The 26,453-nt window shown below is 56.3% G+C and overlaps 1 protein-coding gene across 8 annotated transcripts in view; it reads left to right on the top strand.

The window, feature by feature from the left end:
- Positions 1 to 26,453, top strand: part of ADAMTS14 (ADAM metallopeptidase with thrombospondin type 1 motif 14) — an 85,615-nt gene that overhangs the window by 46,056 nt on the left and 13,106 nt on the right. For 3 of the 8 annotated variants that reach the window (XM_036026843.1, XM_036026842.1, XM_036026841.1), the window contains exons 5-15: positions 8,426 to 8,509; positions 9,262 to 9,418; positions 11,397 to 11,502; positions 13,282 to 13,425; positions 14,002 to 14,164; positions 15,253 to 15,366; positions 17,463 to 17,611; positions 19,703 to 19,878; positions 22,185 to 22,318; positions 22,699 to 22,822; positions 24,079 to 24,159. In XM_036026843.1, coding sequence (XP_035882736.1) covers positions 8,426 to 8,509; positions 9,262 to 9,418; positions 11,397 to 11,502; positions 13,282 to 13,425; positions 14,002 to 14,164; positions 15,253 to 15,366; positions 17,463 to 17,611; positions 19,703 to 19,878; positions 22,185 to 22,318; positions 22,699 to 22,822; positions 24,079 to 24,159 — 1,432 coding nt within the window. The remainder of the gene's footprint in view (positions 1 to 8,425; positions 8,510 to 9,261; positions 9,419 to 11,396; positions 11,503 to 13,281; positions 13,426 to 14,001; positions 14,165 to 15,252; positions 15,367 to 17,462; positions 17,612 to 19,702; positions 19,879 to 22,184; positions 22,319 to 22,698; positions 22,823 to 24,078; positions 24,160 to 26,453) is intronic. The other 5 variants (XM_028512726.2, XM_036026848.1, XM_036026847.1 and 2 more) reach the window with 3 other exon arrangements.

Here is a 26,453-nt window from a genome sequence, read left to right as displayed (position 1 = left end):
TGTGCAAACAGCCTGGGCAGGAGGTGCGCCAAGTAGCTGGATCCCAGGAGAACCACCTGGTCAGCGTGCAGGCTCCTGGGAGTCCCAGGGAGCCACACCTTGAAGAGATGTGCTGGTTAGAGGGCAGCTCGAAGTGCTTATCTGTAGCCTACACCAGCCCTTTGAAATACGGGGCCATGATCATAAACTTGTAAGAGGATGGAGTAGTTGAGCCTGTGGCGACTGAGATAGGAGTCAGGAGATTCAGCACCCTCCACCCAGCACCCAGAGAGCAGCCTCAGCCTCCGAGATCTCACTGGGCACCTCAGAGGGAGAGCCTGCCAGCGTGGTGCGTGAGTGCATGTCACACCCTGGTGAGGAGCCAGTGTCCCGACCCAAGGGAAACCACAGCTCAGTTCTGGCTGCTGCATTGGTCAGCCCCTGAGAGCCTAGGGAGGTAGCGATCCCAGGCTGCAGGCAGCAGTAGTTGTGTGATATACACACACACACAGTGTCTGAATACACATATATAGTACATGTGTCCACACATGTGCACATACCCAGTCACCCCTGTGTGTAACACAGATGTATGTGCATAGGTGCATATACCTGCATGTACTGGAACAAATGAGGTGTGCACACAGAGGAATTCACATGTATGTGTGAGCACAGACTGGCATACTTCATCACATTTAAGACCCCCACTGATGGTCAGATGTGTTGTTTATTTTATATACTTGAGAAAAAGTGCTATTGGCTGAACTTTGATGTGGTTTTCTTAGCACTTGCATTTTGATTTGTACTATTCACAAGAGCTCTTTTTGCCTTATTTAGACTTCGATTTTTATCAGCGACTACTCTTGTACATACATACATATGGCAAGATGAGGAAGCAAGGAATTCCCATAACTGCATGCCTCACATTCAGAGTGTTACTCATCCAAGGCACTTCCAGCAGATGGTTCAGCGTAGAGCCATCAGGCTGTGCTTTCCTGCACAGCATTGTCCCCGTGCCATCGAGAGTACGGGGGATGCTGCTGAGTGCTCCACTCTTGATCTGGGATTTTGGCGCAGCCACAGCACCCATTCTGCAGGCTTTGAAGTGGGGCCTTTTTGATCTTACTGGGAGCTGGAGGTTTTCAGACAACCAGGATGCGCATTCCTTCCTCGGATAGTCCCTCAGTGACTCACTGCCTGCAGTGTCGAGGGGTTACAGTTGTCTCAGGAAGCCACTAGGAATAGGTGTTCTTGCTCATGCAGAAAGGGACAACACGCCATGACTTCCACCTGGTCTGCGCAGTTAGAAGCAGAGGAAAGGACAGTCTCTTAGACTCATGAAATGCGCACGTGCCTCAGGCACCTGGGTGTTGGAGGCCTGGGCCATAGTCACCACCTGTTTCCAGAAGGGATTCAGGGCTGGGGAGACAGAAGGGCTGGTCCCAGGGTCTGGGACTGAGAAAGGGCAGGGCAGGTCATTGTGGTCATTCCCCTGCTTTCAGGCAGTGCTGTAACCATCCTGGCCAGGTCCAAGGGCAGTGAGTGTCTAGGGAAGGCAAATTAGCAGAGGCCGGGCTTGAACTCCGACTGTGGTGGCTGTGCTCGGGCAGCTCCTCCGTAACTTTGGGCTGCTTTCTCACCATGAGAATAGAGATCATGGACCAGGCTCCTTGGAGCTCCTTGGAGGAATGGCTGACTCTAGAACTGGCGCGGGGGGATGTCCAAGCTGGGCAGCTTGTAGGGCCACAAAGTAAAGAAGCACTCAAAAAACAAAAAACCACCACCAACAGCAAACCTGAATGCTGGGGTATGTTAAGGGGATGCAGGAGCCAACTGCAGGAGCTCCCAGTGGCCAAAGCTGGGACAATTTGAGCAACAAAATAAATAATGGAGCATTGAATTTATACTCAGTGTAAAATAAATATCCATGAGTTTGTACTGATAACTTAAATAACTGAAGGAAATAAGTAGAAGGGGGAGAAGAAGCACATCTGTGCGGAAAAATTCCAAATAATTGATGGAGCTACTCTGCTCTCCAGAAGATAGCTTTCAACTCTTCACTCCTGGGGTGCGGGCTACGCACAGTGACTTTCTTTTTTCTTTTTTCTTAAAGATTTGTGTCTATTTCTTTTTGGAGAGAGGGCAAGGGAGGGAGAAAGAGGGAGAGAAATGTCAGTGTGTGAGAGAAATATCGATTAGTTTCCTCTCACGCCCCCAGCTGGGGACCTGGCCCGCAACCCAGGCATGTGCCCTGACTGGGATTCAAACCGGCAACCTTTCTGTTGGCGGGACGATCTCCAACCCACTGTGCCACACCAGTCAGAGCAGTGACTTTCTTTTCAAGAGCTCAGACAGGAAGGGGGCAGGAGGGAGAGTAACTCCACAGGAGAAACCTGGCAGGCACTCTTCCAGCAGGTGGTCAAGGTCAGCACCATCAGTGATGAGTCACGTCGCTAAGCTTGCGTCTTTGATATACCATGATGGAAATGGTGCTTCACCTGTCTTCTTCCCCTAAGCCAGGGGTGTCAAACTCATTTTCATTGGGGGCCACTTCAGCCTTCAAAGCGCCAAATGTAACTTTAGGACTGTGTAAATGAAACTACTCCTTAACAGCTAAGTGAGAGCCGGGCACTGCTACCAGGTAGAAACAAGGTGCTGGGCTGGATAAAACAGGCGGAGGGCTGGATTCTGCCAGCAGGCCCTGTGTTTGCCACCTGTGCCCTAAACCCCTGTCTACCCTCAAGAAAAACCTCAGATGTACCCAAATTGAAGGACGGTCTGCAAAACACCCCACCAGTGTGGTTAGGTCCTCAAAACCCAGGAAAGTTTGAGGAATGTCAAAGAGGAGAAGCAGCCTGCAGCAGTCAGAGGAGATGTAATAACTAAATGTGTCCTGGATGAGATTGCAGAGCCAAAAAAAAAGACATTAGGGGAAAGGGAGGGGAACCTGAGTGAAATATGGGCTTCAGTTAATGTGGGTGATGTGTCCATGTTGGCCCACAGGCCGTGACAAACGCACCACAGAAACAGCAGTTGGTAACCAAAGGGGAACTGGGCGCAGTGCATGTGGGAACCTCCGTACTCTCCTTGCAGCTTTTCTGCACATCTACAGCGATTCTGAACTGTACAGCGTAGCAGTTAAAGAGAAAGGAAGGGACAGGACCTCCACCCAGGCACGTTGCTAGGAGGGTGTGATGGGCTGACGCAGGGAGATGGGGGCTGCGCTAGCCCTGGCGCAACGGCTAATGCTCTGTCCTGTTTGAGCTCAGGGTGGTCCTAAGACCCCAGGGTCTTGCTTTCTCAGGACTGCCCCTCCCTGTGTAAGACCTGCCTGTACCTGCCTGCCAAGAAACAGACGGGCGTACTGTTCCCTGCCCCCTCGGAACGTGCTCCCTGGGAATGAGGAACTTGCAGTTGGCTGGGGGCTGTTCTCCGCTGGGCTCCCCAGCCCCTCCCCACCAAGGAGAAGCGCATCTTGTCTGAGTCTGGAAGGGAAGTCTGCCAACTGTCCTCCCGTGAGCTCCCTGGGGGCCTGGCTCCCCCTCCGGCCTCAGGCTGAAGCAGAGCATCCCTGCCGAAGGCCCCCAGAGTCCGACTCTCTCTGTGAGCAGGAAAACAGACTTAAAGCTCCCATCCCACCAGTCCCCCTTTCCCTTCCTCCTGCTCTGTGGGCTTGACCACAGGGTCCTCAGGAGGCTGGGCCTTGCAGGGTCACAGACAGGGAAGGGTTCTTCAAGAGACTCCCTGGCTGACAGCATTGCTGGTTACGAGCCGTGGAAACCCATCCCCATCCCACATGTGGTCCTAATAAAGCCTTTTTGTGACTCAGAAGTTAGGGTGCCTGTAGGAGAGAATATTTGTAAGTAGGTTCTAGAAAGTGCAGAGAATGTGGCTAAGAATAAGAAGGGCCAACCTCTCTTTCTGCCCCTTCTCCTGCTGAACTGCCTCCTAGCCCGTTGCTCCCTGGCCCCTGAGCAGTTCCGTCCTTCCCCATCCCTGGCTTAGGGGACATACCCCGCTCCCCCCGCCCGGCCCCTCCATAGGCTGCCCTGCTTGAGGCTCTCCAACCCTGACTCCTTTGGCCTGCCCTAATCTTACCTCCCCTGAACCTTGTCTTTGGGTCTCCCAGTGCAGCTCATATCTTCTTAGTAAGACTAAACTGTTTGAGAACAAGGCCTCTTTCATATTCCCGCCCTAGCAAGGGGGACGGCAGTTTCTGAAGTAAGGACGAGGAAATACGGATTGAAGGGCAAGAGCGCTGATGGAGACAGAGTGTCTACGATCAGGGCTGCCTGGCAAAGCCCAGGCCCCCAGGAGCTCGGTTCCTGTCTGTTGCCCACTGATGCCGTGGTCAGCTGAGCCAGGCTTATGGGCTCAGGTAACCAAGGCGCCTGCAGCCTGCCTTCCTCCTCTGAGCTGGAAATTCCCTCATCCTCTCGCCCAGACCAGATGAAGCCACCCCAGCCAGTCTGCCACGGAAGCTGGTTCTGGACAGCAGCTGCATGTAGTCTATAAGAGTCACACGGATATGAGTTCAAATCCCGTTCCTCCCACTTTCCTGCTGGGTGACCTTTGGCAAGTTGCTTAATCTCTCTGAGCCTTGGACATCTCACCAATGAAAAGGGAATCATTCCTATCTCCATAAAGCTGTTGGGAGATTATATGCAAAGCCCTCAGCACAGCAAAGCCTGGCACGTAGTAGGTATGCAGAGAATAGTGGCTTGTCCCTCCAACTCCAGCACTATTTAGCTGTTCACTTTCTTCTCCTGTTTTGTCTCCCCTTGGACAGAGGGAGTCCTGACCTTTGCTTGTTTTTCTGCTCTACACCCAGTGGCCATCCTAGGCCAATATGTGATGCTGAACCCTAACCTGGGGGCCTTGGCAGACTACCTTGAACTTGGCGGCAGCAAGGAGACCAGACACACTGTTCTTTTCCACCCTGTGGGTGTGTCCCAAGGCTGTCGTGCTTGTGCCCACTGCCATGCGAAGTGATTCCCGTCCCCTGAGCTGCCTCACTGGCCTCACCTCTGGCGTTCGGGAGGCGGGGCTGACAAAGCCAGGCCTTGGGTGCGCAGCCAGGCTGGAGCCTGTCAGGGAGCTGCCCGTGTGCAGTTCCAGGGGCCGGGGGCCTGGGCCTCCCAGGGAGCCGCGTTTCTTAGCTGTGACTCCAGCCCCAGCCTGGCGCTGACTTCGGTGTGTGCAGATGAGCATGCCAGGGCCCCAGGGATGGACCGGACCAGGGGACTTGTGTGGCAGGGCCAACCTCACCTTTATTTTTAATGGGGGAATGAGGGAGTAAAACGGAATGACTTAATTTTTATTATCCTTATTTAGTATCAGAAAAGACCAAACTATCTCATTGCTGAACCCTGTTTCTATCACAACCTCAAAACTGTTCAACCGTTCTCGTACCTTAGGCCAACTTTTCCACCTTTCTTTTTGGAGATCCTTTAGTGGGGTCTGGGGAGCTATTTCAGTTTTTTAAAAATAGGATAATGCCTTTGTTTTATCATAGTTCTTTTTTTTTAGGTTTTACTTATTTATTTTTAGAGAGGGGGAAGGGAGGGAGAAAGAGAGGGAGAGAAGCATCGATGTGAGAGAGAAACATGCCCCTTGCATGTGCCCCAACCAGGGACCGCACCCGCATCCCCGGTGTGGGCCCTGACCGGGAACTGGAGCGGCGACCTTCCTCTCTGTGGGACAGTGCCCAGCCGACTCAGCCACGCCGGTCAGGGCTTGTCATGGTTCTTACAAGATGGTCTGCTGGGTCCAGGACTCTAGGCCGACAGCTTTCTTTTCTTTGATGGTGTCCTTCACTGTCTCCCGTGTTACTGCCGAAAACCTGTTCTCAACCCAGTTGTCGTTCCTTGGTGAGTGATCTGTCTTCTGTCTTGCTGCTTGTAAGATTTTCTCTTTGACTGATGTAACCTTGGAGATCAGAAAGTCCTGGAGAGACTGGTCACCATCTGTCCCAGGAATGGAGCAGATGTACTCGATGAAACTTCAAGAGGGAGACGAGGCCAGCGCAGGGGTGGACGGGAAGGCTGAGTGGGCTCGTAGCACAGAGAGCAGTCCGTTGCTCGGGGTGTGTGAGCATGGGCTGGGAAGAACTTCCCTCTCACGTGCCTCAGTTATGCCTTAGTTACACCTCAACGGCCTCAGCTGCCTTGATGGCTGATGACCCTGGAGCTCTTTTAGTGGCTTCTGCCTTGCTTCCCCAGCACCTGGCCTCTGCCCATCTCCTTTGAAGAGTCCATGACCTTCCCAGTCTGGCTCTCCAGTGAGCCCTCCTGATCCCTGCTGGCCACACACTGCCGCCTTCTGTGCCCCCAGCTCCTGGAGTGTGGCACAGATGCCGCAGAGCCCAGCACTCCAGTCTCCAGAAGCCTTTGGTCTCCGGGTTACTTCAGAGTGCTGAGTGGTCACTGCAGACGACGCATCCTTTTCTGCTCACTCAGGGTTTACGTCTGGTACAGATGCCTAGGGGTGGGAGGTGGGGTCAGGAGGCCCCACTCAACCCTCCATCAGTGCTAGACACTCAGGTTCTGGTTCTGCCTCCTGTGCAGGGCGTAGCTGCCCCTCCTCAGTCCCACTGTGAGGACTTCCCAGTGTCCTGGGGTGGAGGTGGAACCACTGGAGCAGGGTCACTGGAGGGTGGGTTTGGCCTGCTGAGCATAGGGACAGAAGTGAGTAACATGGCAGCATCCTGACAGCAGTTTGCCTGGTGCACTTTGGAGAGAGGCGAAGGCAGGAAGGAATGGCCCTGGGTAGTTCCCAATGCCAGAGGCCCCGCAGATGTGTCCCCCTCAAGGTAGCCCAGTGACTACTCTCTTCCCTTGCCCCTGGGCGACTGGTGGGTTTACATGTGTACATGCGGGGCACAGATGTGACTACACACAGATGTAGGGTGTGGTGCCCGTGACGCCATCCTTGGTCTGCATGCCTACGGGGCATGTCAGGGAGGTCCGAGATGCTGACCCCGCCCCCACAGAGAAGGAAGGCCCTGTGCCAGTACCGGAGGGGCTGAGATGTCAGGGTTACTTAAGAGTCATTCTGTTGCAGATCAGTGATGGTTTTTGCAGATCAGTAAAGAACCCTCAGGTTGGGATTCTGTTAGGGAGAAGGTGTGCGCGTGGCTCATATGACCCCACGTTCTCTACCCAGCAGTTCTAGGTTTGGTCAGGAGCATGTGGGTTGAGAAGAATATTATCTCTTTATGCATCTGAACACTTTGCTTCCATGATGCCTTTCCTCCTGCCAGGGAGGAAAGGAGGGTGGAAGGAAGCACCACCTCCCGTTGGACTTCCTGTCACTCCCTGTGGTGAGGTTTTGAGGGGACCTGCTGTCCCACGGTGGCAGTGGTCTTTGATCTCATTTGGGTCCAGACACAGATGCCAGGCAGACCCTGGTGGAAGCCTCCTGCTCACAGCTCTCAAGTCTGCACACGCATGAGCTGGAGGGGGGCTGCCAGCTCTGGGCACTGGGAACATGGGCGGGGCCTCTGCGATGCCTGCAGCTTCTGCTGCTGCAGCCCTGCGCCTACAGTCTGGCTCTGTCCTTGGCTGGCCTGGGAGGGGTGTGTCCGCATAGGAGCAGGCCTCCACTCCCCCTGCTGGCTCTCCACTCCCCGAGGGACTCTCAAATGTAGGGTTGGCCTCACTGGACCTTTCCATTGGTGGACAGCAGACCCTTTGTGGGTGGTAGGCTGGTTACTTTGCTCCTGAGCTGAAGGGCATGGAGAGACAGAAGTGGTGAGAGCGGGGGAGTGGAGAGGACTGCATTTTTTAATCAGCTGTGCAAGCACTGCCCCATAGGTCCCTGGGCTGTGGGACAAGGGAGCTATCCAGTGCAGTGCTCCTCAAACTTGACTGCGCCTGAGAAGCACCGGAGATCAAGTTCAAATGTAGGCTTTGACCTGGGAGGTGGGCCTGAGACTGCATTTCTAACAAGCTTGCAGGGGATGCTGCTGCTGCTGGTCCAAAGTCCTAGAGCAGCTCCCCTGGGCGTTGCCCTGGAGGACCGCCCAGGCACCCCAGAGCAGATAGGTGATTCCAGTGGCACTCGGAAAGGCACACAAGGATGTAAGAATGAGCAACCTGACCCAGATGACATTTCTAGAAGGGCTCCTTAGAGGTGAGGAAAGATGAGAACCTCCATTGGAGGGGCTAGGTTTGATGAAGGCCCCTCACACTGTGGCTTTGAGGAGAGAGCTCACAGTTGGAATTAGAATTTGAATTCCAGCCCTGTACATGGCCTCGGATAGGTCATTTCATCTCTCTCTGCCTCAGTTTCTTCATCCATAAAGCAGAGATGAGAGTGCCTGCTCAAAAGGCTGGTGAGGGTGAAGTGGGACAACGTGCGTCAGGTACCGGGCCCAGCAGCTATTACATAGCAGGCCCTTAATGAACGTTTGTGACCCCTAAGACTGCATGCTCTTCCCTCCTTGCAGGTGAATGAAATTTACCATGACGAGTCCCTGGGGGCTCACATTAACATTGCCCTTGTCCGCTTGATCATGGTGGGCTACCGACAGGTAAGCCCCTTGTCAGCAGGCAGGCTTTGCAGGGAGAAGGGGTGTGGGGCCAGTGCATCGTCCCGGCTATGGCATGGGGTGGGGACCGGGGACAGCATCCAGCGAACGTCTGGTGTCCAGAATCAGAACCCTGGGACCATTAAAGCTGAAGCTTCAGTGGCAGAGGCACTTGGGGATGGTGGGCAGGAATTCCTGGACTCCTTCCAATCTGACACAGGGACAGTCCTGGATCCTCACCACTGAAGGTCCCTCTCTCCGAGGAACTGCTGGGGAGAGTGGGGCTCGAGAGGGGCGGTGACCAAGAAAGCCCTGCTGTGGTTGGGCCCAGGGCCCCCGGGCTCTGCCATCTCACACCAGCTGCTTATTCTCCCTCGAGTCAGGGTAGCAACCAAATTCCCATCCAGGGGCTGTTGTAACAGTGAAGTAAGAGCAAATATATTAGAGGAAAAGCTCAGAACCACACCACCTTGTGGGTTACTCGAGGGGTTAGAGACAACTCATGTCCAGTTCCTGGCAGACAGGTGTGCCCACACAGGGCTTGGCCCGTGAACATTCCCTGAAGTAAGAGGGCTGTGTGCCAGCGGCAGTCAGTGTTGGTGACCTTGGGACAGCTAGTGACCTTGGGACAGACAGTGCGGTCCTGTGGGCTCCCGTGTTCCCCGCTGCCAGTGGGAGGGGAGCGCTTGACACCCACCAAGGTCCGCGGGCTCCGACCGTCCACTCTGCTGTTGATACTCTCCGGCTCCCCGCAGTCCCTGAGCCTGATTGAGCGTGGGAACCCCTCCCGCAGCCTGGAGCAGGTGTGTCGCTGGGCGCACTCGCAGCAGCGCCAGGACCCCAGCCACGCAGAGCACCACGACCACGTCATCTTCCTCACGCGGCAAGACTTCGGGCCCTCAGGTATGCCAGGTACTGCACTGCCTTGGCTGGGTGCACACAGCTGCAGGGCGGACGCCGAGGCTCGGGGCTGCGCGCACCCTGGGGCCAGGCTCCCTGTCAGCGAAGAGGTCCACGGGACTGAAGAGGCAGGGCCTGGATGGACAGGCGGGCGAGCTTCGCAATATTTCTTGGGGAGCAGAAGTGAAGGGGTCCCTACTCTGGGCTCTGCTGTCTTGGCTGAGCCTGCAGCCTGCTCTGGGCTTGCCTCCCCAGGGCCTGGCAGTCACCTTCAAGGTGCTCTGCCCACACTGTGTTCGTCTGTCCTCACCACAGTCCTGGGCACGTAGTGGGGCTCGTGGGGAGCTGGGAGAGGAAGGCTGCGCTCCGCCTGCAGCTGCATGTGTCTCCAGCCCGGTGACCCAAGCTCACTGTATCTCCCGGGGTTCCCCCAGCTGCCAGACGGGGAAAATGACAGTATTTGCTTCCTTCATTCCAGGGCTGCTAAAGGGGTCAAGGGGATGTGTGACATGTCTGTGACGGAGTGTGACCGGAGTGCCCTGTAAACACAGGAAGCTTTGACCACCCCCAGTTTTCCATGTGGGGCAGCCGAGGCACAGGGCGGTGGAGAGGAGGCGGACTGAGACTCAGGCGGCGTGTCTAGTTGAGGGCTTCCTAGTTTTCCCTGGTTTGATGCTAGGCATGAGTCAGCCAGCCCTGCCTCTGCCCAAAGGCTCCTTGTCTAAATCCCTGAAGCCCCAAAGTGGGCTTGCACACACAGACACACACACATATCCACACACCCATATAAACACACCAACACACATACAGGCCTACAAGCAACACAGATACATGGGCACAGACACACGTATACACAGATGTGGAGACATATGCCTACGTGCACACACAAACACATCACACATACAGACACATGCACACATACACCTGTTCGTGCGTGTACCTGCACCCGTGTAGAGCGTGTCTCAGACCTTCAGGACAGTGGAGGCCCCAGAATCCCCTTCCCACTGCACCTCTCATTATTCGTCACTGGCCCGCACTGCACCTCACAGAGAGCACTTCCGCAGTCCTGAAGACAGCGCCAGCGGTCTGGCCAGCTGCCGGCCCAGGCAGCGAGCTCTCTCCCATCGTTGTCTCCTCAGAGGCCTTCCTGAGTCAGCTCTGTGTCCCGGCCCCTAACTGGGCCCCAGGGGAGGCTGGGCAGCAGGCCCCTTATGGCACAGGCCTCGCCTGCAATCTTGGCTTGGCACATGTTGGCCCAGCTCTGGCTGGCATGCACTAGCCCCGCCGCACTGCCCACAGCTCCTGGAGGCCTGCACCCCACTTGTGTTCTCCCTGCCCCGTGCCCTCTCCCCCATCTCTGGAGGGTTGTCTCGCTTGTCCTCTAGGCCCTCTAGGCCCAGCTCTGTGCCACCTGTGTCATTCCTGATCCCCCTCAACCCCTTCAGTTGAGCCCATCCCTTCCCCCAGATCACCCCTGCACCCGCCCCCCCGTGCTCCCAAAACTCCATTCCTGCAGGCCACACCTAAGCTGACGCCAGATTCCAAGTCCCCCTGCTCAGCTGCCTGCTCCTGAATGTGTGGGTGTGTGGCAGCGAGGGGTGGGGGGTTGGACCCCATTCCTCTGTTTTCCCCATAGAGTCTAATGTAGTGCCACCCCTACGCCCACATTTTGAGAAAAAGCTTACTGTTGACTGATGAACTGACCTGCTGGCTGGAGGGACGTGGAAGTCAGGCACGAACAGGTTTGGGCCACTGTCCAGTTTAGAGGAGGGGCCAACAGGTACAGGGAGGGAGACGCCATACAGCCTCAGGGTACGGGGCAGCTTGGCCCAGTCGCTCTGCTGCAAGGTGGGACTTGACAAGGATCCTTCTCACTCCAGGGACCCCCTGGCACTGGCCGGTCAGGGTGTCCCTGTGGGACTGCTGGGCGCAGACCTCGGCGTGTCTCATCTCACCGTGCGTTGGTTCTCTCTGCCCACCCCCCACACAGGGTATGCACCTGTCACTGGCATGTGCCACCCCCTGAGAAGCTGTGCCCTTAACCATGAGGACGGCTTCTCTTCGGCCTTTGTGGTGGCCCACGAAACTGGTCATGTGTAAGTAGCACGGAGAGGGCGGGCTGTGCCGTGAGCTCTGAGGGGGTCTGTGGGGGTGGGAGCTCTGCCCCAGCTTGGGCTCTGGCCCCAGTGTTTCGGGAGATGCCGGAGGAGCTGCCCTTGGGGAGGCTCTGCCCTGGTGGGGAGAGAGCCCAGGGCTCAGGCAGCAGCTGCGGGCCTACCTTGGGCCCGCTCCCAAAGCCCAGGGCGGCGGGGGACCAGATGTAGCCCTGTGTTTGGGCAGGGCCATGGCAGTGCCCCATCAATAGGCAGTAGTCAGCGTTCTGGGTGGTCTCTATCCCTTCGTCTCACCCATCCTCAAGGCCCCTCTGAGACCTCCACACTGGAGGGCTAGCCTGAGCCCGTCAACAGGCTCACTTAGACTCAGGCTGCCCGCCGGGCTGGTGGCTGGCTCGCTGGGTCTTTGAACCTGGATTTTGCATAGAGCGTACTCATTCACCCCCTCACCCAGGACTTCTTGAGTGCCTGCCATGCACCAGGCCCAGTTCTAGGAGCCCACTGGGCCCCCAAGGGAGAGCAGGACCGAGAACACAGGAAGCTACACTCTGGGAGAAAACCAATAAGCCTCCATCTGATGTGTCAGATGGTGACATGCATGTGCCATCGTCATGCCTCCCAGCCTTGTCTGTCCATGGGGGCAGAGCTCAGGGACATGCCCATGCCTTCCAGCCCACACACAGAGTGAGAGCTGTTCTCTGTAGTCTGAGGGACACGGGAGGGAGCAGGGTAGGCCAGCCGGGGAGGGGGGGTCTGCCGTCCATGGTCTCCGCCCCTCTCTGCATCATCCGTGTCAGCACAGGAGGCCCACTCGGATTTCCTCCCAGCTCTGCCCCTCACGGGGCAGGTGGCGCCTACTTGCTGGGCCTCGGTTTCCTCACCTGCAACATGGAAGCTGACACCAGGGTGAGGTCCCTTCTGCCCTGGAAGCCAATGGTTTCACACATTTTGGAGTCTGTCTTCCTTTATGGAGTGGCGCAGGGCAGGGGATGCCTACTCTTCAATGAGCAGAGGTTCCTCTGTGTGTAAAGATAAGGTCGAGCTCAGAGGACCATGTGTCTGTCTAGTGGTCAAGGCCACAGGCAGACACTTGGCAGTACTTAAGAATTTAGAACCCTTGGGATTCAGCATTAAATATCAAGTATGAAGAGCAAAGTTTAAAGTTTATACTGTCACATAGTAGGTGCATACCATGTGCAAAGCTGTGTGCTGAGTACTGTGGGGTCTTGGAGAAGCTTGAGAGGCCAGCACAGAAGGGCTCCGTAAATGAGGCCGAACTGAATGGAATGGGACTTGGCCTTGCACTTGAAGGCCTTGGGCCTGGTGGGGAGATAGCTCATGGTGTGAGAGCTGTTAATGGTGGGATAGGTGGCTTCTGCTGTGGGAGGCCAGCCCACGGGCTGGGCAGCGAGGGAGGGTGCCCTAGGGCAGGAACAGGGCGTGAGCTGACCTTGGAAGCTGTGAAGATGTGGGTAGGGTTTGCCGAGGGGCAGAGGGTCTGGGAGTAGGGAACAGCAGGGGCAAGGCTTTCCAGGAAGAATGAATCTGGGTCTGTGGAGGGACAGAGGGGGGCCTCAGGTTCCGTCCAGAGTCCAGAGAGGCAGTCCTCCCCACTGCTGGGCTGGGAAACTGAGGCCACGAGGCACAGTCGGAAGCCTGGCCAGGGCAGGGTTTCCCGTTGCTGGCCCACCTGCCTGCCTCCTCAGAGGTGGGCTCCCTGGGTGTGACTGGAGGCGCCCCCTGTCTTTCCCCGCCCTCTAGGCTCGGCATGGAGCACGACGGCCAGGGGAACGGCTGTGCGGATGAGACCGGCCTGGGCAGCGTCATGGCGCCCCTGGTGCAGGCCGCCTTCCACCGCTTCCACTGGTCCCGCTGCAGCAAGCTGGAGCTCAGCCGCTACCTCCCGTAGGCCACACCCCTCTTTGGGGCCCCGGATGGGGGAGCATGCAGCCCGCCACTTCATCTCCCTCAAGTCGTTTCCCTTCCTAATGCCAGGCCCCCTCCGAAACTCAATTCAAAGCTTTGCTGGTTACTCGTGGGCCTCCATGCCCCTGGAGGCCCAGGACAGTGTTAGACTTGAGGGTGCAATGTGCAGAATGGGCACAGAGTGGATTTGGGGGGGCAGGTACAGGCAGAGATTCCGTCACTAGCCTCACATGGCAGCTGGCCAGGGCCCAGCATCCTGTGCCCTGCACGGCAGGCTGACATTTTTTCTACCCTCAGTGCAGTGGGCCCTCAATTTGTCCACAAAGCAGCCCTTAACCTTGGCCACAGCATGTTCCTCTAATATGGGCAAACGGGCCCACGAGACAGCTGCTCGCTGAGCTCCTGGCCCCAGCCCCGGGTGCCCTGGCCCTGGAGCACCCAGGGCACAGTCGGAGGAGGGCACGAGGCCCTGTGTGGGATGCAGCAGGGTGGGATGCAGCAGGGTGGGTTCTGCTCGCCTTCCTGCCCTTGAGATCTTGGGAATTCCTGCCTCAGCCTGCTTCACCTCCCTGTCTCCACCGGCAGCTCCTACGACTGCCTCCTCGATGACCCCTTCGCACCTGCCTGGCCCCAGCCCTCGGAGCTGCCCGGCATTGACTACTCCATGGACGAGCAGTGCCGCTTTGACTTCGGCACCGGGTACCACACCTGTGCCGCGGTGAGTTCCCACTGGCCTCTGCCAGCCAGGTCACCAAGACCTCATCCTTCTGTGACCCAGGCTGGTCATTCACCGAGTATCTTCTGCCCAGCCCGGCCAGTGGGCTGGAGATGGGCCCACAGGCTCTGTTCCTTCAGGTTGATTCAGGGGGACCAGGGCCCAGGCCCTGCCCCCTCCTGCCCTGCCCCTGCCCCACCCAGTCCTCCCTGGAGGGGTGGGTGTGGGCGGCGGCTTGATAGCTTCAGCCCTGGGAAGGATGGCAACAATTGCCAGCCAGGGCCCAGGCAGAGGCTCAGAGACAGGGACATCCCAGGGCAGGGGGCCTTCTGAGGGATCAGGCTTGGAGACTCACTGCACTGAGTGCCTCAAACCCCCCACCCAGGAAAGCAGCTCTCTCCTCAGCCCCGCAGGACCAGGAGGCCCTGTGCGTGGCCAGCTTTCCCACTGCCCAGACCCCACTGAGACATGTGGTCTCTGCTTGGGGGTGGAGAAGCAGCCTGGGATATGGGATTTCAATGCCCAATGCTGTGTTTGTAAGAACGGCTGTCTGGCTAGCATGGGACGACAGGAGCGAAAAGAAAGTTGGGGCCTTTCTGGACAATCCACAATACGCAGTTACCAACATGTGGTGTGCCTCGGCCAGACTGGGGGAGATGACGGCCCCAAACCTGTCTGAGCCCTACAGGGGGTGGGCTGGAACAGCAGCCCCCTCGATACCCCCCACGTGCACAGGGCTCAGGGGCATTGGTGGATCCAGCCTCTCTAGAGCCTCAAACCCTAGTCCCCATTCAGTGACAAAGTATTTACCTTCTGCAAGGTCAGGGAGGGAGACCTGGGGAGGGAAACAAGGGGAGTGTGGGCTGTGGCTGGCTCCTTCCCCTTGGTGCCCCGTTAGAGCAAGGAGGGGTGGCTGGTGGCCGCAGGCACTTGGGAAAGGGTTGGGCTTGAGGTTGTGCAGGGCTCTGGCTAGACAGGCTCCTCCTGCTCCCCGCTTCCGCCACTCCCTCCTCTCTGTCACTGCCCTTTGCCCCCTTGTCAGAGCTGGAAAGCCAGGCCAGCCAGGTGACCCTGTTCCCCTTGCCACCCAGTTCACAACCTTTGAGCCCTGCAAGCAGCTGTGGTGCAGCCACCCTGACAACCCGTACTTCTGCAAGACCAAAAAGGGGCCCCCGCTGGACGGCACCGACTGTGAGCCAGGCAAGGTACTGCAGCAGGAGCGGCCTTCCTGGGCTCAGGCCCCAGGGGAGCCCCTGCCTCCTCACCAAGCATGTAATGTGTGTGTGGGCAGGGGGGGGGAGGGCGGTGCCAGAGAGCAGATGTGAGTCCCGTGTATGTGGAAGCCTCCCATGGACTCCCACACACTCACACCCTTTCTTCTCTCCCATGGGACAGCCTGTGCTTCTACAGTTGGCAGGGTTCGGCGTCACCTCCTAGCCCATCCAGCAGAAACGCTTACTCCAATTCACAGATGAGGAAAGTGAGGCCCAGGCAGGTTAAGGAACTTGTGTAGGTCACAAAGGGAAGCAGGCAAGGGATGAAGGGAGGACTCCCGTGTCCTGCCTACTGCCCTCCACTGCGCTGTCTCTCCCACACACATGTTCTCCCCATGCATGCTTGACCTTTCATGTGTTTTCCTGGTGTGTGCTTGCTCCCACATGCGTATGTGTGGGCTCGGGCTTCCTTGTCAGGGGCCTCGTGGTCAGGTGTGAGAGCCCTGGGCTGGCTTCTGAAACCCGCCTCCGCTCTGCTGCTGGCCCTGCTCCAATCGCTGTGCTGTGACCTCGGGCCGTTTCTCGAACTTCTCTGGACCCTGCTGACTGCTGGCTGCACGCACTTCCCTCCCCTCATGGGTTTCTGAAGACACCAAATCAGGTCAAAACTAATGAGAGGGCTCGGAAGAAGCAGATGTGGTGATTACTCAGCCCCAGCTGTGAGCCCAGCCTCTGAGACCCGCCCCCACAAGCCTGTCCTCTGTCCACTGCCCCCACCCTGTGCCCTTGCCAGGCCCCTCCCACTCCCCTCTGGGGCCTCCTGCAGCCTGGCAGAGGCCCAGCAGGCTCCAAACCCCGCTGGCTGTAGTCCCGGAGACTGAATTTGCCTGCTCCGCGTGCTCTCAAAGTCGCAGGGCCCCTGCTGTCACAACTTCACACAGCAGTGCATCTGTGGGTCTCAGTTTTGATGCACACTGGAACCGCCTGGGGAGCTTTAAAGGCCCCCGCCCCCAGAGCAGGGAGGGACTGCGTGAGGGGACGCGCTCAGGGCCGATGGAGATGTTCTAAAGCCGGATTGTGGTGGCGGTTGCACAGCACTGTAAATTTATGAAAAATCATTGAATTACAGATTTGAGATGGGTGCATTTTATGGTATGTAAAGTATACATCTTGTTATGGCTTCGTTTAAAAAGTTCCTTCCCTAGGGATTCTGGTTCAGTTGGTCTGGGAGAAGCCGAGGCCTCTGGGCTTTTGAAGGTTCCCAGGTAACTCCACGGCTGAGAACCACGGAGCTGTCTCCTGAAAAAGACCTGGAGAGCTCTGCTGTGCTTCTCGCCTGTTGCCTTAGTGCAGAAGGGAGCTAACTTGGGTGGAGCCCCTTTGTGCCGGCTCTATGCTAAGGCCTCTGTAGGTTATGGCCTGCAGTTCTTAGAACAGCTCCAGGTAGCCGGTGAGCAAACAGGGGCTCAGCAAGGTGAAGTCCGCCAGGGCCGCACACAGCTAGTCATGGCCGAGCTGGGGCTCCAACCCTGGCCTCTTGGACTCCACACGCACACACTCCCCCCGGCACAGATGGGTCACCCCGTGGGGCAGGCCCGCCTCCGTGATCCCACAGACACACCTGCTTATGGCCCCTGCTTGGCGATTTCAAGGTACAGAGCCACACAGACTCCAGACCACCTAGTGCAGGAAGACTGCCTTCTCTCCCGCATCAGCCCTTCATTTCTCCCTGGTGGCGAACACGTGATTATCATCATCATCACTGACAGTGCTGCCTGCTGTTCCTGGAAGGCCAAGTGCCCTGAAGTTACCGCACTGAAAGCTCGAGGCAGCGCTGTGGGCAGGCACTGCTATGCACATGGCGCAGCTGAGGAGGGGCTCATGAAGGGGGGCCCTTTTGCTGGAGGCCACTCTGCTCGTGGCAGGGGTGGGATTCTGCGTAACGTGAGGCTTGTGCTCTTAATGACCCTTTCTCTGGGGTCACCTGTGGCGCCCACCAGCTGCGCCATGTGCCTCCGTGGGCCCCTCCATGGCAGGCTAGATGGCAATGACCCCAGAGTGACCTCATACCCTCTGCTCCATCTCAGTGGTGCTTCAAAGGTCACTGTATCTGGAAGTCACCAGAGCAGACATACGGCCAGGATGGTGGCTGGAGCTCCTGGACCAACTTCGGGTCATGTTCACGGTCATGCGGGGGTGGAGTGCGATCCCGTAGCCGAAACTGTGACAATCCCTTGTGAGTATGCTTGGCTGGGGTGGGCACAGGGAGGGGCCCCCTCTCCTTAGGCCTGAGGGGCTTGGAGAGGAAGGCACTGGGGTGGGGGGGCAGCGTACAAGGGAGAAGGGCCCCTGCAGGTGGCTGAGCCTTCAGTGGGTGAGGACCTGAAACTGCCAGGGCAGGGGAGATCACTCCCGCCTGGGCCTGCCATCTCCCACTGGCTCCGACATCTTGGAATGGGTTTGAACCAGTGATTTTCACACCTGTGTACAGAAGTTTCCCCGGGGACTTGGGGGCCCAAGTCCCTGCTGGTGTGACCAGCCCTCCTGTGACCTGGATCCTCATGCTAAACTTTGAGAAAACACGGATCTAACTTTCTTAGTGGTCAAGTCTTGGGAGAATAACTTGCCCAAGTTTGTTTTCTAGCACATGAAACAAAACTTTCTTTCATTTTTCTTAACTTACATCTTTCTAATATGAAATTTCCCCTCTCACCCCCTCTCACCTAACTTTCAGCATTCTGGGGAGCATTCTCTTTCTCCCTTATCATCCCCTCTGTGCGCCCCCTGCCCCATGGAGTTGGAGCTTCTGGGCACCGGCTCAGCATGGACTCCTTCTTCCAGGCTGAAGCAGCCTTATGAGAGGTGGGCCTGGCTGGGCTGGCGTGGGGGCCCGCTGGCTCCAGGAACGCAATGAGCAGGTGACAAGGACTGCAGGATGGCAGGGTCCTAGCATCGATCACAGTGGGTTGGTGGCAGTCACCCTGCGCTAGCATCCTCAGAGCAGGTCCACGTGGTCTGCTGTTTACCCCCAGGCATGGGAAGCTCATTCCCTCCTGGAGCAGCCTGTCCCGGTGTCAGGTGGCTGCACAGGAGCCAAAATGCACTGCCTCATAACTGCCACCTGTTGGGGTGTGGAAGCTGGGGCTGGGGCAAGGCCCACGCCGCCCACTCTGAGCAAACCACCTTCCAGTCACGACGGGTAGTTATCCCCTTGATCAAAGCCTCCAGTTGCTGGCTCCTCTGTAATGATAACTGTTTTTATTTTACGAGGCTCAAATGAAATAAATATGCATACTCTCCACGCCATACCCAGCACAGACAAAGCACTCGTAAATGACATCCACTGTTTTGATTATTACAGTCTCTGGAGCACTTGCTCTGTGCCGCGTGTGCTCCTGCGTACACCCACGTAATGCTCCCAGCACCTCTGAGCAGAGTGTCAGCAACTGGTGCACGCAAAGCCTTTGTATTTAATAACCCTACCTAATCCTCTGAGTTTAATGAAGAAGGGAGTACAGATTGCTTTATTTATTTTTATTTTTTAATCCTCACCCAAGGACATGTTTATTGATTTGAGAGAGAGAGAAGGGAGAGAGGGCAGGGAGGACAGAAAAGAGAGACAGACAGAGACAAAGATGTGAGAAACATCAATTGGTTGCCTTCTGTACATGCCCCGATCAGGGATTGAACCTGGGTACGTGCTCTGACCAGGGATCGAACCCATAATCCTTTGGTGTATGGGACAATGCTCCAACCAACTGAGCAACCCAACTAGGGCCAGATGGCTTTAGAATACCTTTTCTTATCTATTCTTCACAGACACACCAGGAGGCAGGTAAAATAAGAGGTGTTATGGTCCCCCCTTTACAGGGGAAATGAAGGCATAGCGAAACTAAGTGACTGACCTGATTGCGCAGTCAGGGCTTGGGGTTGTAGGAATGTTGAGTCATTCATCGGGTCTGCACGGTACGGCAGGCCCTGTGTGACAGCTGAGAGAATATAGTACAAAGATGAATGAGATGGATCTCTCTTCCAGCCCAGTTGGGAGGGTGAGTCATTCCCACCCTCCCTGTCTCTCGCCTCTTGTTCCCCTTCTTGCCCCCCTTTCTGCACCCCCCAGTGGAGCAGGAAGCCTGTGTTCGAAGGACAGAGCCGCTGCTCCAGCAGGCTGTGAGCTCAGCAGCCCCCAGTGGGGGACCCTCTACAGTTTACTGTCAGTAGAGTCCCTCTTTAAGCTAGTCTAAAAGGCTGAGCTGCCCCGTGGGAAGCCCAGATCTTCCTGGCCTCCCAGCAGCGAGGTCACTGGGTCTCCCTGTGACTGCCCCAGCCCAGCCTATGGAGGCCGCCCGTGCTCTGGGCCCATGTTCCAGTACCAGGTCTGCAACAGCGAGGAGTGTCCAGGGCCCTACGAGGACTTCCGGGCCCAGCAGTGTGCCAAGCGCAACTCCTACTACATCCACCGAAATGCCAAGCACAGCTGGGTCCCCCACGAGCCCGATGACGGTGAGTGGGCCCTACTTCCCTCCCACCCCTGTGTCCTTGAGTATCTGCTGGGTCTGTGTCTGGCCGGGCAGGGCCTCCCAGGCCTGGGCCCACCAGTGCAAGTAGAGGGACAGTGGGGGAGCCAAAGGGATGTTGCAGTCAGCAGGCTTGCCACCTATGTCTGTGCAGGCCTTCGCGTTGCGTGCACCTCAGGGTCTGTGCAGGCCTTCGCATTGCGTGCACCTCGGGGAGGCCACTGTCCTCTTGCAGTCATCTCTGACTTGCATACGCACAATAACTGTCTTCTGGAGGTGCAGGGAAGGTGTCTCGAGCAAGGGCAGCGCCCCCAGAGGTGCTGTGGGGTGGCAGCTGTGCTGGCTGTTGGGGTCAGCGCCTTTCACTCCTGCCTCGCCTGTACAGGAAGGCACAGCATAGGCGCAGGCTTTGTGAAACAGTGTCCTGAGAAGCTCAGTCCTATCATGATGCTGTGGTTTTAGGTTTTACTGCTTGTGCTACCATTTCAGCAGTTAATGAAAATGGTTTGAAAGGCAGGAGGATGGGAACCTCTGGGGTCCTCATGCAGAGCCCCTCCAGGCTGCTGTGGGACAGACCAAGGCCTTGGGACTCGTGCAGAGGGGCCCGAGACAGTGCTGGGGCCTGTCTGTTGTGGAGCATTTCCGGTGATGGCTCCTGCAGTGGCAGAGGGAAGCCAGTGAAGGGCTGGGCTCATGGTGCCCTCGAGCCTTCCGGCTGGAAGGGTCCTTAACGGTCCTCTGACCCCACCTTCCCTGCCATTCTCTCCACGGTCCTTCCATGGACTGAGGTTCACCCCGACCACACAGCCCTCGGCCTCAGGCCTCAGACAGTGTGGGTGAGAACAGCTTTTCATCTCCCAGCCCTGGCTACCTCTCTGCAGCTCTGGTTCTGCAGTGTTGCTCATAGGCCCCTCAGCTCTTCGGCACATTCAGAATGACCACCTTCAAGTTGGAAGGGGTCTCAGAAGCCTGTCCATTGCCCACCAGTACACACACCCCTCTGGAACATGTTTATAGGGAGTGTCTTCCCTCTGCTTGGATTCCTTCCTGCTCTGGGGAACTCACTACCTTGCCACCATAAGCTGTCTTCCACGGCTGCCCCGGGCCCACCTGCCCGGGCACAGTGGTCAGGGCCATACCTGTCTTTGGGATGGCCGGAGCCCCCATCCTTTGGCCCCACCAGGTCCCACCAGGGATCTGGCTTCTGTGTGTGAACTTCAAGGTAGTATTAGATGTTGCAACTCCAGACTTGAGTCCTGCGTGCTGGGGCACCACATCCCTAGGTATCCTGGGGACCCAGGAACCAGGACAGGAGCCCGATGGCTCCTTTGGGATTTGACCGAGTGAGGGGCTTGCTTTGAAAGCCTTGCAGACGCAGTTGGGATCCAAACAAGCCACTGCAGCATGGGCTGTGGAAAGTTCAGGGCGGCTGGACTTTGGGTTTTCCCAGGACTTTTAGACAAATTTTGGGAAGTTAGCTAACCCCAAGCTCCCATTTTCTGAGAAGCACAGTGAGTGTTTATGGGTTCTCTGGGACGTCCTTCTTAGAGCACCGATAGCCAGAGAGAGAATAGAACAGTTAACTGTGAGAACCAGAAAGGCCCCCCTTCCCTCCCTCACTGCTGCTCCATTTACAAACCCAGACACAGACCATCGTTCTGCCTGCCTTTCACAGCCTCGTAATGTTCACAAGTGTGTTTAGGCACACCATATCATAGGTGTGACTAGGGAAATGGGTGTAAGATCAGAACAGGACTCAAGCCAGACTGCCTGGGTTAGAATCCTGGCTCTTCCACTTACTGTGTGTTTTTGAGCAAATTCCTTAACCTCTCTGGTCCTTGGTTTCCTCCTTTGTAATGCTATAACCTGCCTCCTTGGGGTATTGAGAGTTTCACATGAGTTCATTCACAAAAAGCGTTTATAGTTGTACATAAAGCGTGTGTAAAGGATTTGTAGGTATCTGGCACATGGTAAGCATTAACTAAGTGTTGGCTTGTTATTGTTGTTATGATTTTATCACTTCATTTTTCTCAACAACCTGATGTGCCGTTTTACCGATCAAGGGTAATAAATAAGAAACTGAGGCTCGAAGGGGTCAGATCATTTGCCTAAGGCCACATAGCTAATAAATAAGTTGCACAGCAGGAATTTTAAGCCCCGGCCCCAGTGCTCTCCCTGCTGCCCAGAGCTGGACCTGCAGCTTCCTGCTTGGGCCCCACGTGGACATCATCCCAGCCTGGCCCACACTCTTGGAGGCCAGCAGGGGCTCAGCACAGGCCCCTCTCCCCACAGACGCCCAGAAGTGTGAGCTGATCTGCAGGTCAGAGGACACAGGGGACGTGGTCTTCATGAACCAGGTGGTCCATGATGGGACACGCTGCAGCTACCGGGACCTCTACAGTGTCTGCGCCCGCGGCGAGTGTGTGGTGGGTGACCCCCGCAGGCAGGTCCCACTGCCAGCCCCAGGGGACTGGAGGGCTCCACTGCCTGCCCCTTCTGCTCCCTACAAAGGCATGCATTGCCCCACTGTCCCCACCCATGACATCCTTTGGTCCTCAACAGCCCTGAGTTGCGAGAAAGGGGTTATTGCCTAGCTGCATTCAAGAGGAGAGGAGTGGGCCAGTTTTAAGACCTTGCCCATTTCACATGCACATTTGTGACAGAACTCCTGTCCAGGAATGCCTCTTGGTTCAGGGTCCTCTCGCGTCTGGGGCCTGGGGGCCAGGGAGGGGACCACAGGCTGCTGACCCCAGCATGGAGATAAGGACATGGGAACCTCCTTCACTGACGCCGTCTCTTCTCTCAGCCCGTTGGCTGTGACAAAGAGGTGGGGTCCATGAAGGCAGACGACAAGTGTGGCGTGTGTGGCGGCGACAACTCCCACTGCAGGACTGTGAAGGGGACCCTGGGCAAGGCCTCCAAGCAGCCAGGTAAGCATGCTGGGGCCAGAGGGATGGCAGGGAGTGGCTGGGGTTCGGGCCAGCCAGGGTCCTAGAGCCTGGGCTGTCCCTCCGGAGGTCCCTCCTCCTTGACCTGGTTCACAGTACATGGTGGGGAGAGAGGGCCTTAAAGCCTGTTGTCAACCTTCCCAGGGTGCCCAGGGCTGGTAAGCCAGATGCTACAGCTGGTCACCTCATTTGCTAGGTGATCCGCTACCTGTGTTTGGGGCCTGGAGCTCAGGAGCAGTTTCCCGCCAGGCGGTGTGCTGTGATAGGAGGTCAGCTGCCTCTGGCTCTGGGGCTGCTGGCAGGGGTGAGGAGCCAGGCAGGTCAGACAGTGTGGCCCAGACTGAACTGGTAGCATTCTTTACCTCTTTCACTTTAAAAACACCTGTGGCACCTTGGCCGGGTGGGTCAGTTGGTTGGAGCATTGTCCCTGTGCACCAAAAGGTTGCGGGTTTGACTCCCAGTCAGGGCATGTACCTAGGTTGTGGGTTTGATCCCTGATCAGGGTATGTTTGGGAGGTAACCAATTCATGTTTGTCTCTCACATCGATGTTTCTCTCTGCCTCTCCCTTCCTCTCTCTCTAAAACAATAAACATCCTCAGGTGAGGATAAAAAAAACAAACACCTGTGGTGTCTCTGGCCTTGACCTCCTGGTATTTTTTTAGTTCCTTGTTTCTCTCTGCACCTGCAATCTTGCCAAACTTGCTGTGGAAATGACCAGATAGTAGTCCTTTACATTTTAGTATGAACTAGATCCCTTTCCCTTTGGGGGACATTTTGGCTTTACCTCGATTCTCCTTGATGGGAGAAGATTGGTGGCTCTGAGGAAGGTTTGTTCCCAGGCCTTGGACTGGGAAGGCCACCAGGGCCCAGGGCAGCCATGCGGGTCTTTGTGACCTGCTTCATCTAAATCCCTTCAGTGGCTCAAGGTGTGAAAATAAAGGGAGGAAGGAATGTCGAGAGCGAAAGGGAGGGTCAAGAAAGTAGGAAATACTAGTGTCTAACACACACACAGCCCTAGGGTCCACAGAGCATTCTTAGCTACAGCAGCTCATTTGGTCCTGTCATCACATCATGGGGAAGGGCCCAGACCTGGTTTACGGATCAGGAAACCGAGGTTCCTGGGTGCCTGCGGGGAAGCAGGGGGAGTGGGTGGGGGGGAGCAGGGGAGACAGAGGGTGGGGGCAGTGGGGTCACCAGCTCAGGACGCTCATGGCTTTCCTGGATCCTTGTCTCGCAGGAGCTGTCAAACTGGTACAGATCCCAGCAGGTACCCGGCACCTCCAGGTTGAGGAGCTGGAGAAGGCCCCCCACAGCATCGGTGAGTGCCTGGGTGCAGGAGATGGCTGCCAGGCCCGGGACCAGCCCACAGGTGGGGCGGAGCTGAGAGAATAGAGGACAGGATTCCAATGCAGGAAGGATTTCACAAGTTTGAATAATGGCAGAGATCCCCTTTTTGCTTTAGTTTCCTGTGGTTCAGCAGTGGGGGCTGGGCTCAGCTGGGGGCTACTGGGGCCTCATTGCCTGGGCTCACTCTGCAAATGCAGTCAGCGGGTGGGTCTGTGGGGACCTGGTTGGTACTGTCTGTCAGCTGGGGCCATGGGGGTGACAAGCCGTGTTCCCAGCAGGCTAGCTCAGGGTTATGTACGTGGTATCTGTCACGTGGTCATCAGGAGTGGCCAGAGCAGGCAAATCCCATGTGCAAGCACTTCTTAAGTCTCTGCTTGCATCATGCTGTCTAATGTCCCATTGGCCCAGCAAGTCCTGTGGCCAAGCGCCGACCCCAGGTGTAGAAACAGACCATCTCTTGATGGGAACCACGGTGGAGTCACGGTGCAAAGGGGCAGGTATACAGCAGCAGGAGGAACTTGTAGCCATTTTCCCAGTCCGCCACATGGACCCTTAAATTATTCTCATAATGACAAACACAGAGTCACTAAACTAGATGCCTACTCTTTATATTTATAACAGTTATGCAACTATGTAGCCAAAACAGATGAAAGATTAGGGTCTCCAAATAAATCAATACAATACAAATTAAAAACATTAATGTGATGGGATAGATTTTTGCTGTTGTTGGTCTGCTTGTTCTGTTTTTGCTGAAACCAAGTTGGCGGTCAAAAAATGAACACATCCAAAGGAGGCAAACCCACAGAGATAGGAAACAGATCAGCGATTGTCAGGCGCTGGGGGCGGGGGGCAGGGAGTGACTGCTAATGGGTCTCAGATTTCTTTGGGGATGATGAAAATGCTCTGGAATTAGATAGTGGTGATGTTGCATAACCCTGTAACTATATGAAAAATCACTGAATCACACACTTTCAAAGGCTTGATTGTACGGTACGTGAGTTGTATCCGAATTTAAAAATCATAAGCATGATTTAGAGCAGGTCCTGGCGGGGAGGTGGGCAACAGGCTGTGGCCTGCACTCTGAGCAGGGGATGGCTCCCTCACACGTGTCTGTGTTTAGCCCCCTCATAGAGGGCACATGGGTGACAGTGTCACCGGGGCCCCTCTCACGTGTGATGCCCACCAAGTCACACGGCTTGGCCCCAATGCGTCATGAACACAGACACGAAACATAACATCTCTTGAGGCAGGTTTTTATATCACAAAAATGCTGACGTTTATATTTTTAGATTATCTTCAAAGTAATAAAAACACTTTTAAAAGTCTCCTGGGTAACATCTCCTTTGGAAAGTGCAACCACATTAACATAGCTGTGACTGACCTGGAAGGCGCCTGGAGGGTGTGGGCCAAACAGGCAGTAGGCACAGGACCCAAGTGGATTGTGGGCCCCTTGCGTGCCCCACTCTGGGCCTGAGCCAGTCTGGGCCTGGGGCTCCTGCTCCCTGCTCCCTGCCCCTTGCCCTGTGCCTTGACAGCCATGTCACTCTGCACAGGAAGTGCACATTTAGTTGGCTTTGGCTCTGACAGCTCCCTGCCCACTTGTTCCGGGAGTCCTGCTGAAACAGAGCCAGGGGAGGGAGGGGCAAGGAGAGAAGGGTCATTTACTCCAGAAGGAGGATGGAGCCCCCAGGCTATTACTGCACCCTACAAATGATTCCATAGTATCAGCAGCTCCTTGGGCCTCCTCCGCCAGCTCCCTCTCCCCCCGCCTCCACAAGTCATGTGCTGATCCTCTGTAGGAAGGGAGGGATCCAGGCAGCTTTTGTAGAGATGAGACAGAGGTTTCCAGCACCAGGGCAGGCTCTGTACATGCACATTTGCCTGTGTGTTTATTGGATGTATTCCCCGAAAGGTCGGAGCTCTGCCAGAGTCAGGACAGGGAGGGGAGTTGAACTTGGCATTGGCACAGGTTGTGTGATTATTCGGGAAGGATGTGTCGGCTATCTGTGTGCGTGCACATGTGCCTTTGTACGCACCTGTGTATGCCTGATGGTATATGCTCTCTGAAGAAGCCCAAGACAGGTGGCAGCCTTGGCAATGAAGGCCAAGGCCCTGTCCAAGCTGATTAGACTCTCCTGGAATTTAGGGACATGGACTCCTCAAAAGGAAGAAAAAGCATGCTGTCATATGTCTGCAGTGCTGGCCCTGAGCTGGCCCTTTCCACACACTGTCCCATTTACGCGTCAGGATGGCCCACAGAGGCTC

Source organism: Phyllostomus discolor, chromosome 5 (assembly GCF_004126475.2).
Source record: "Phyllostomus discolor isolate MPI-MPIP mPhyDis1 chromosome 5, mPhyDis1.pri.v3, whole genome shotgun sequence".
Taxonomy (NCBI): Eukaryota; Metazoa; Chordata; class Mammalia; order Chiroptera; family Phyllostomidae; genus Phyllostomus; species Phyllostomus discolor.
The sequence above is the reverse complement of the archived record's forward strand: the minus strand, read 5'-3'. Positions and strand labels throughout refer to the sequence as shown.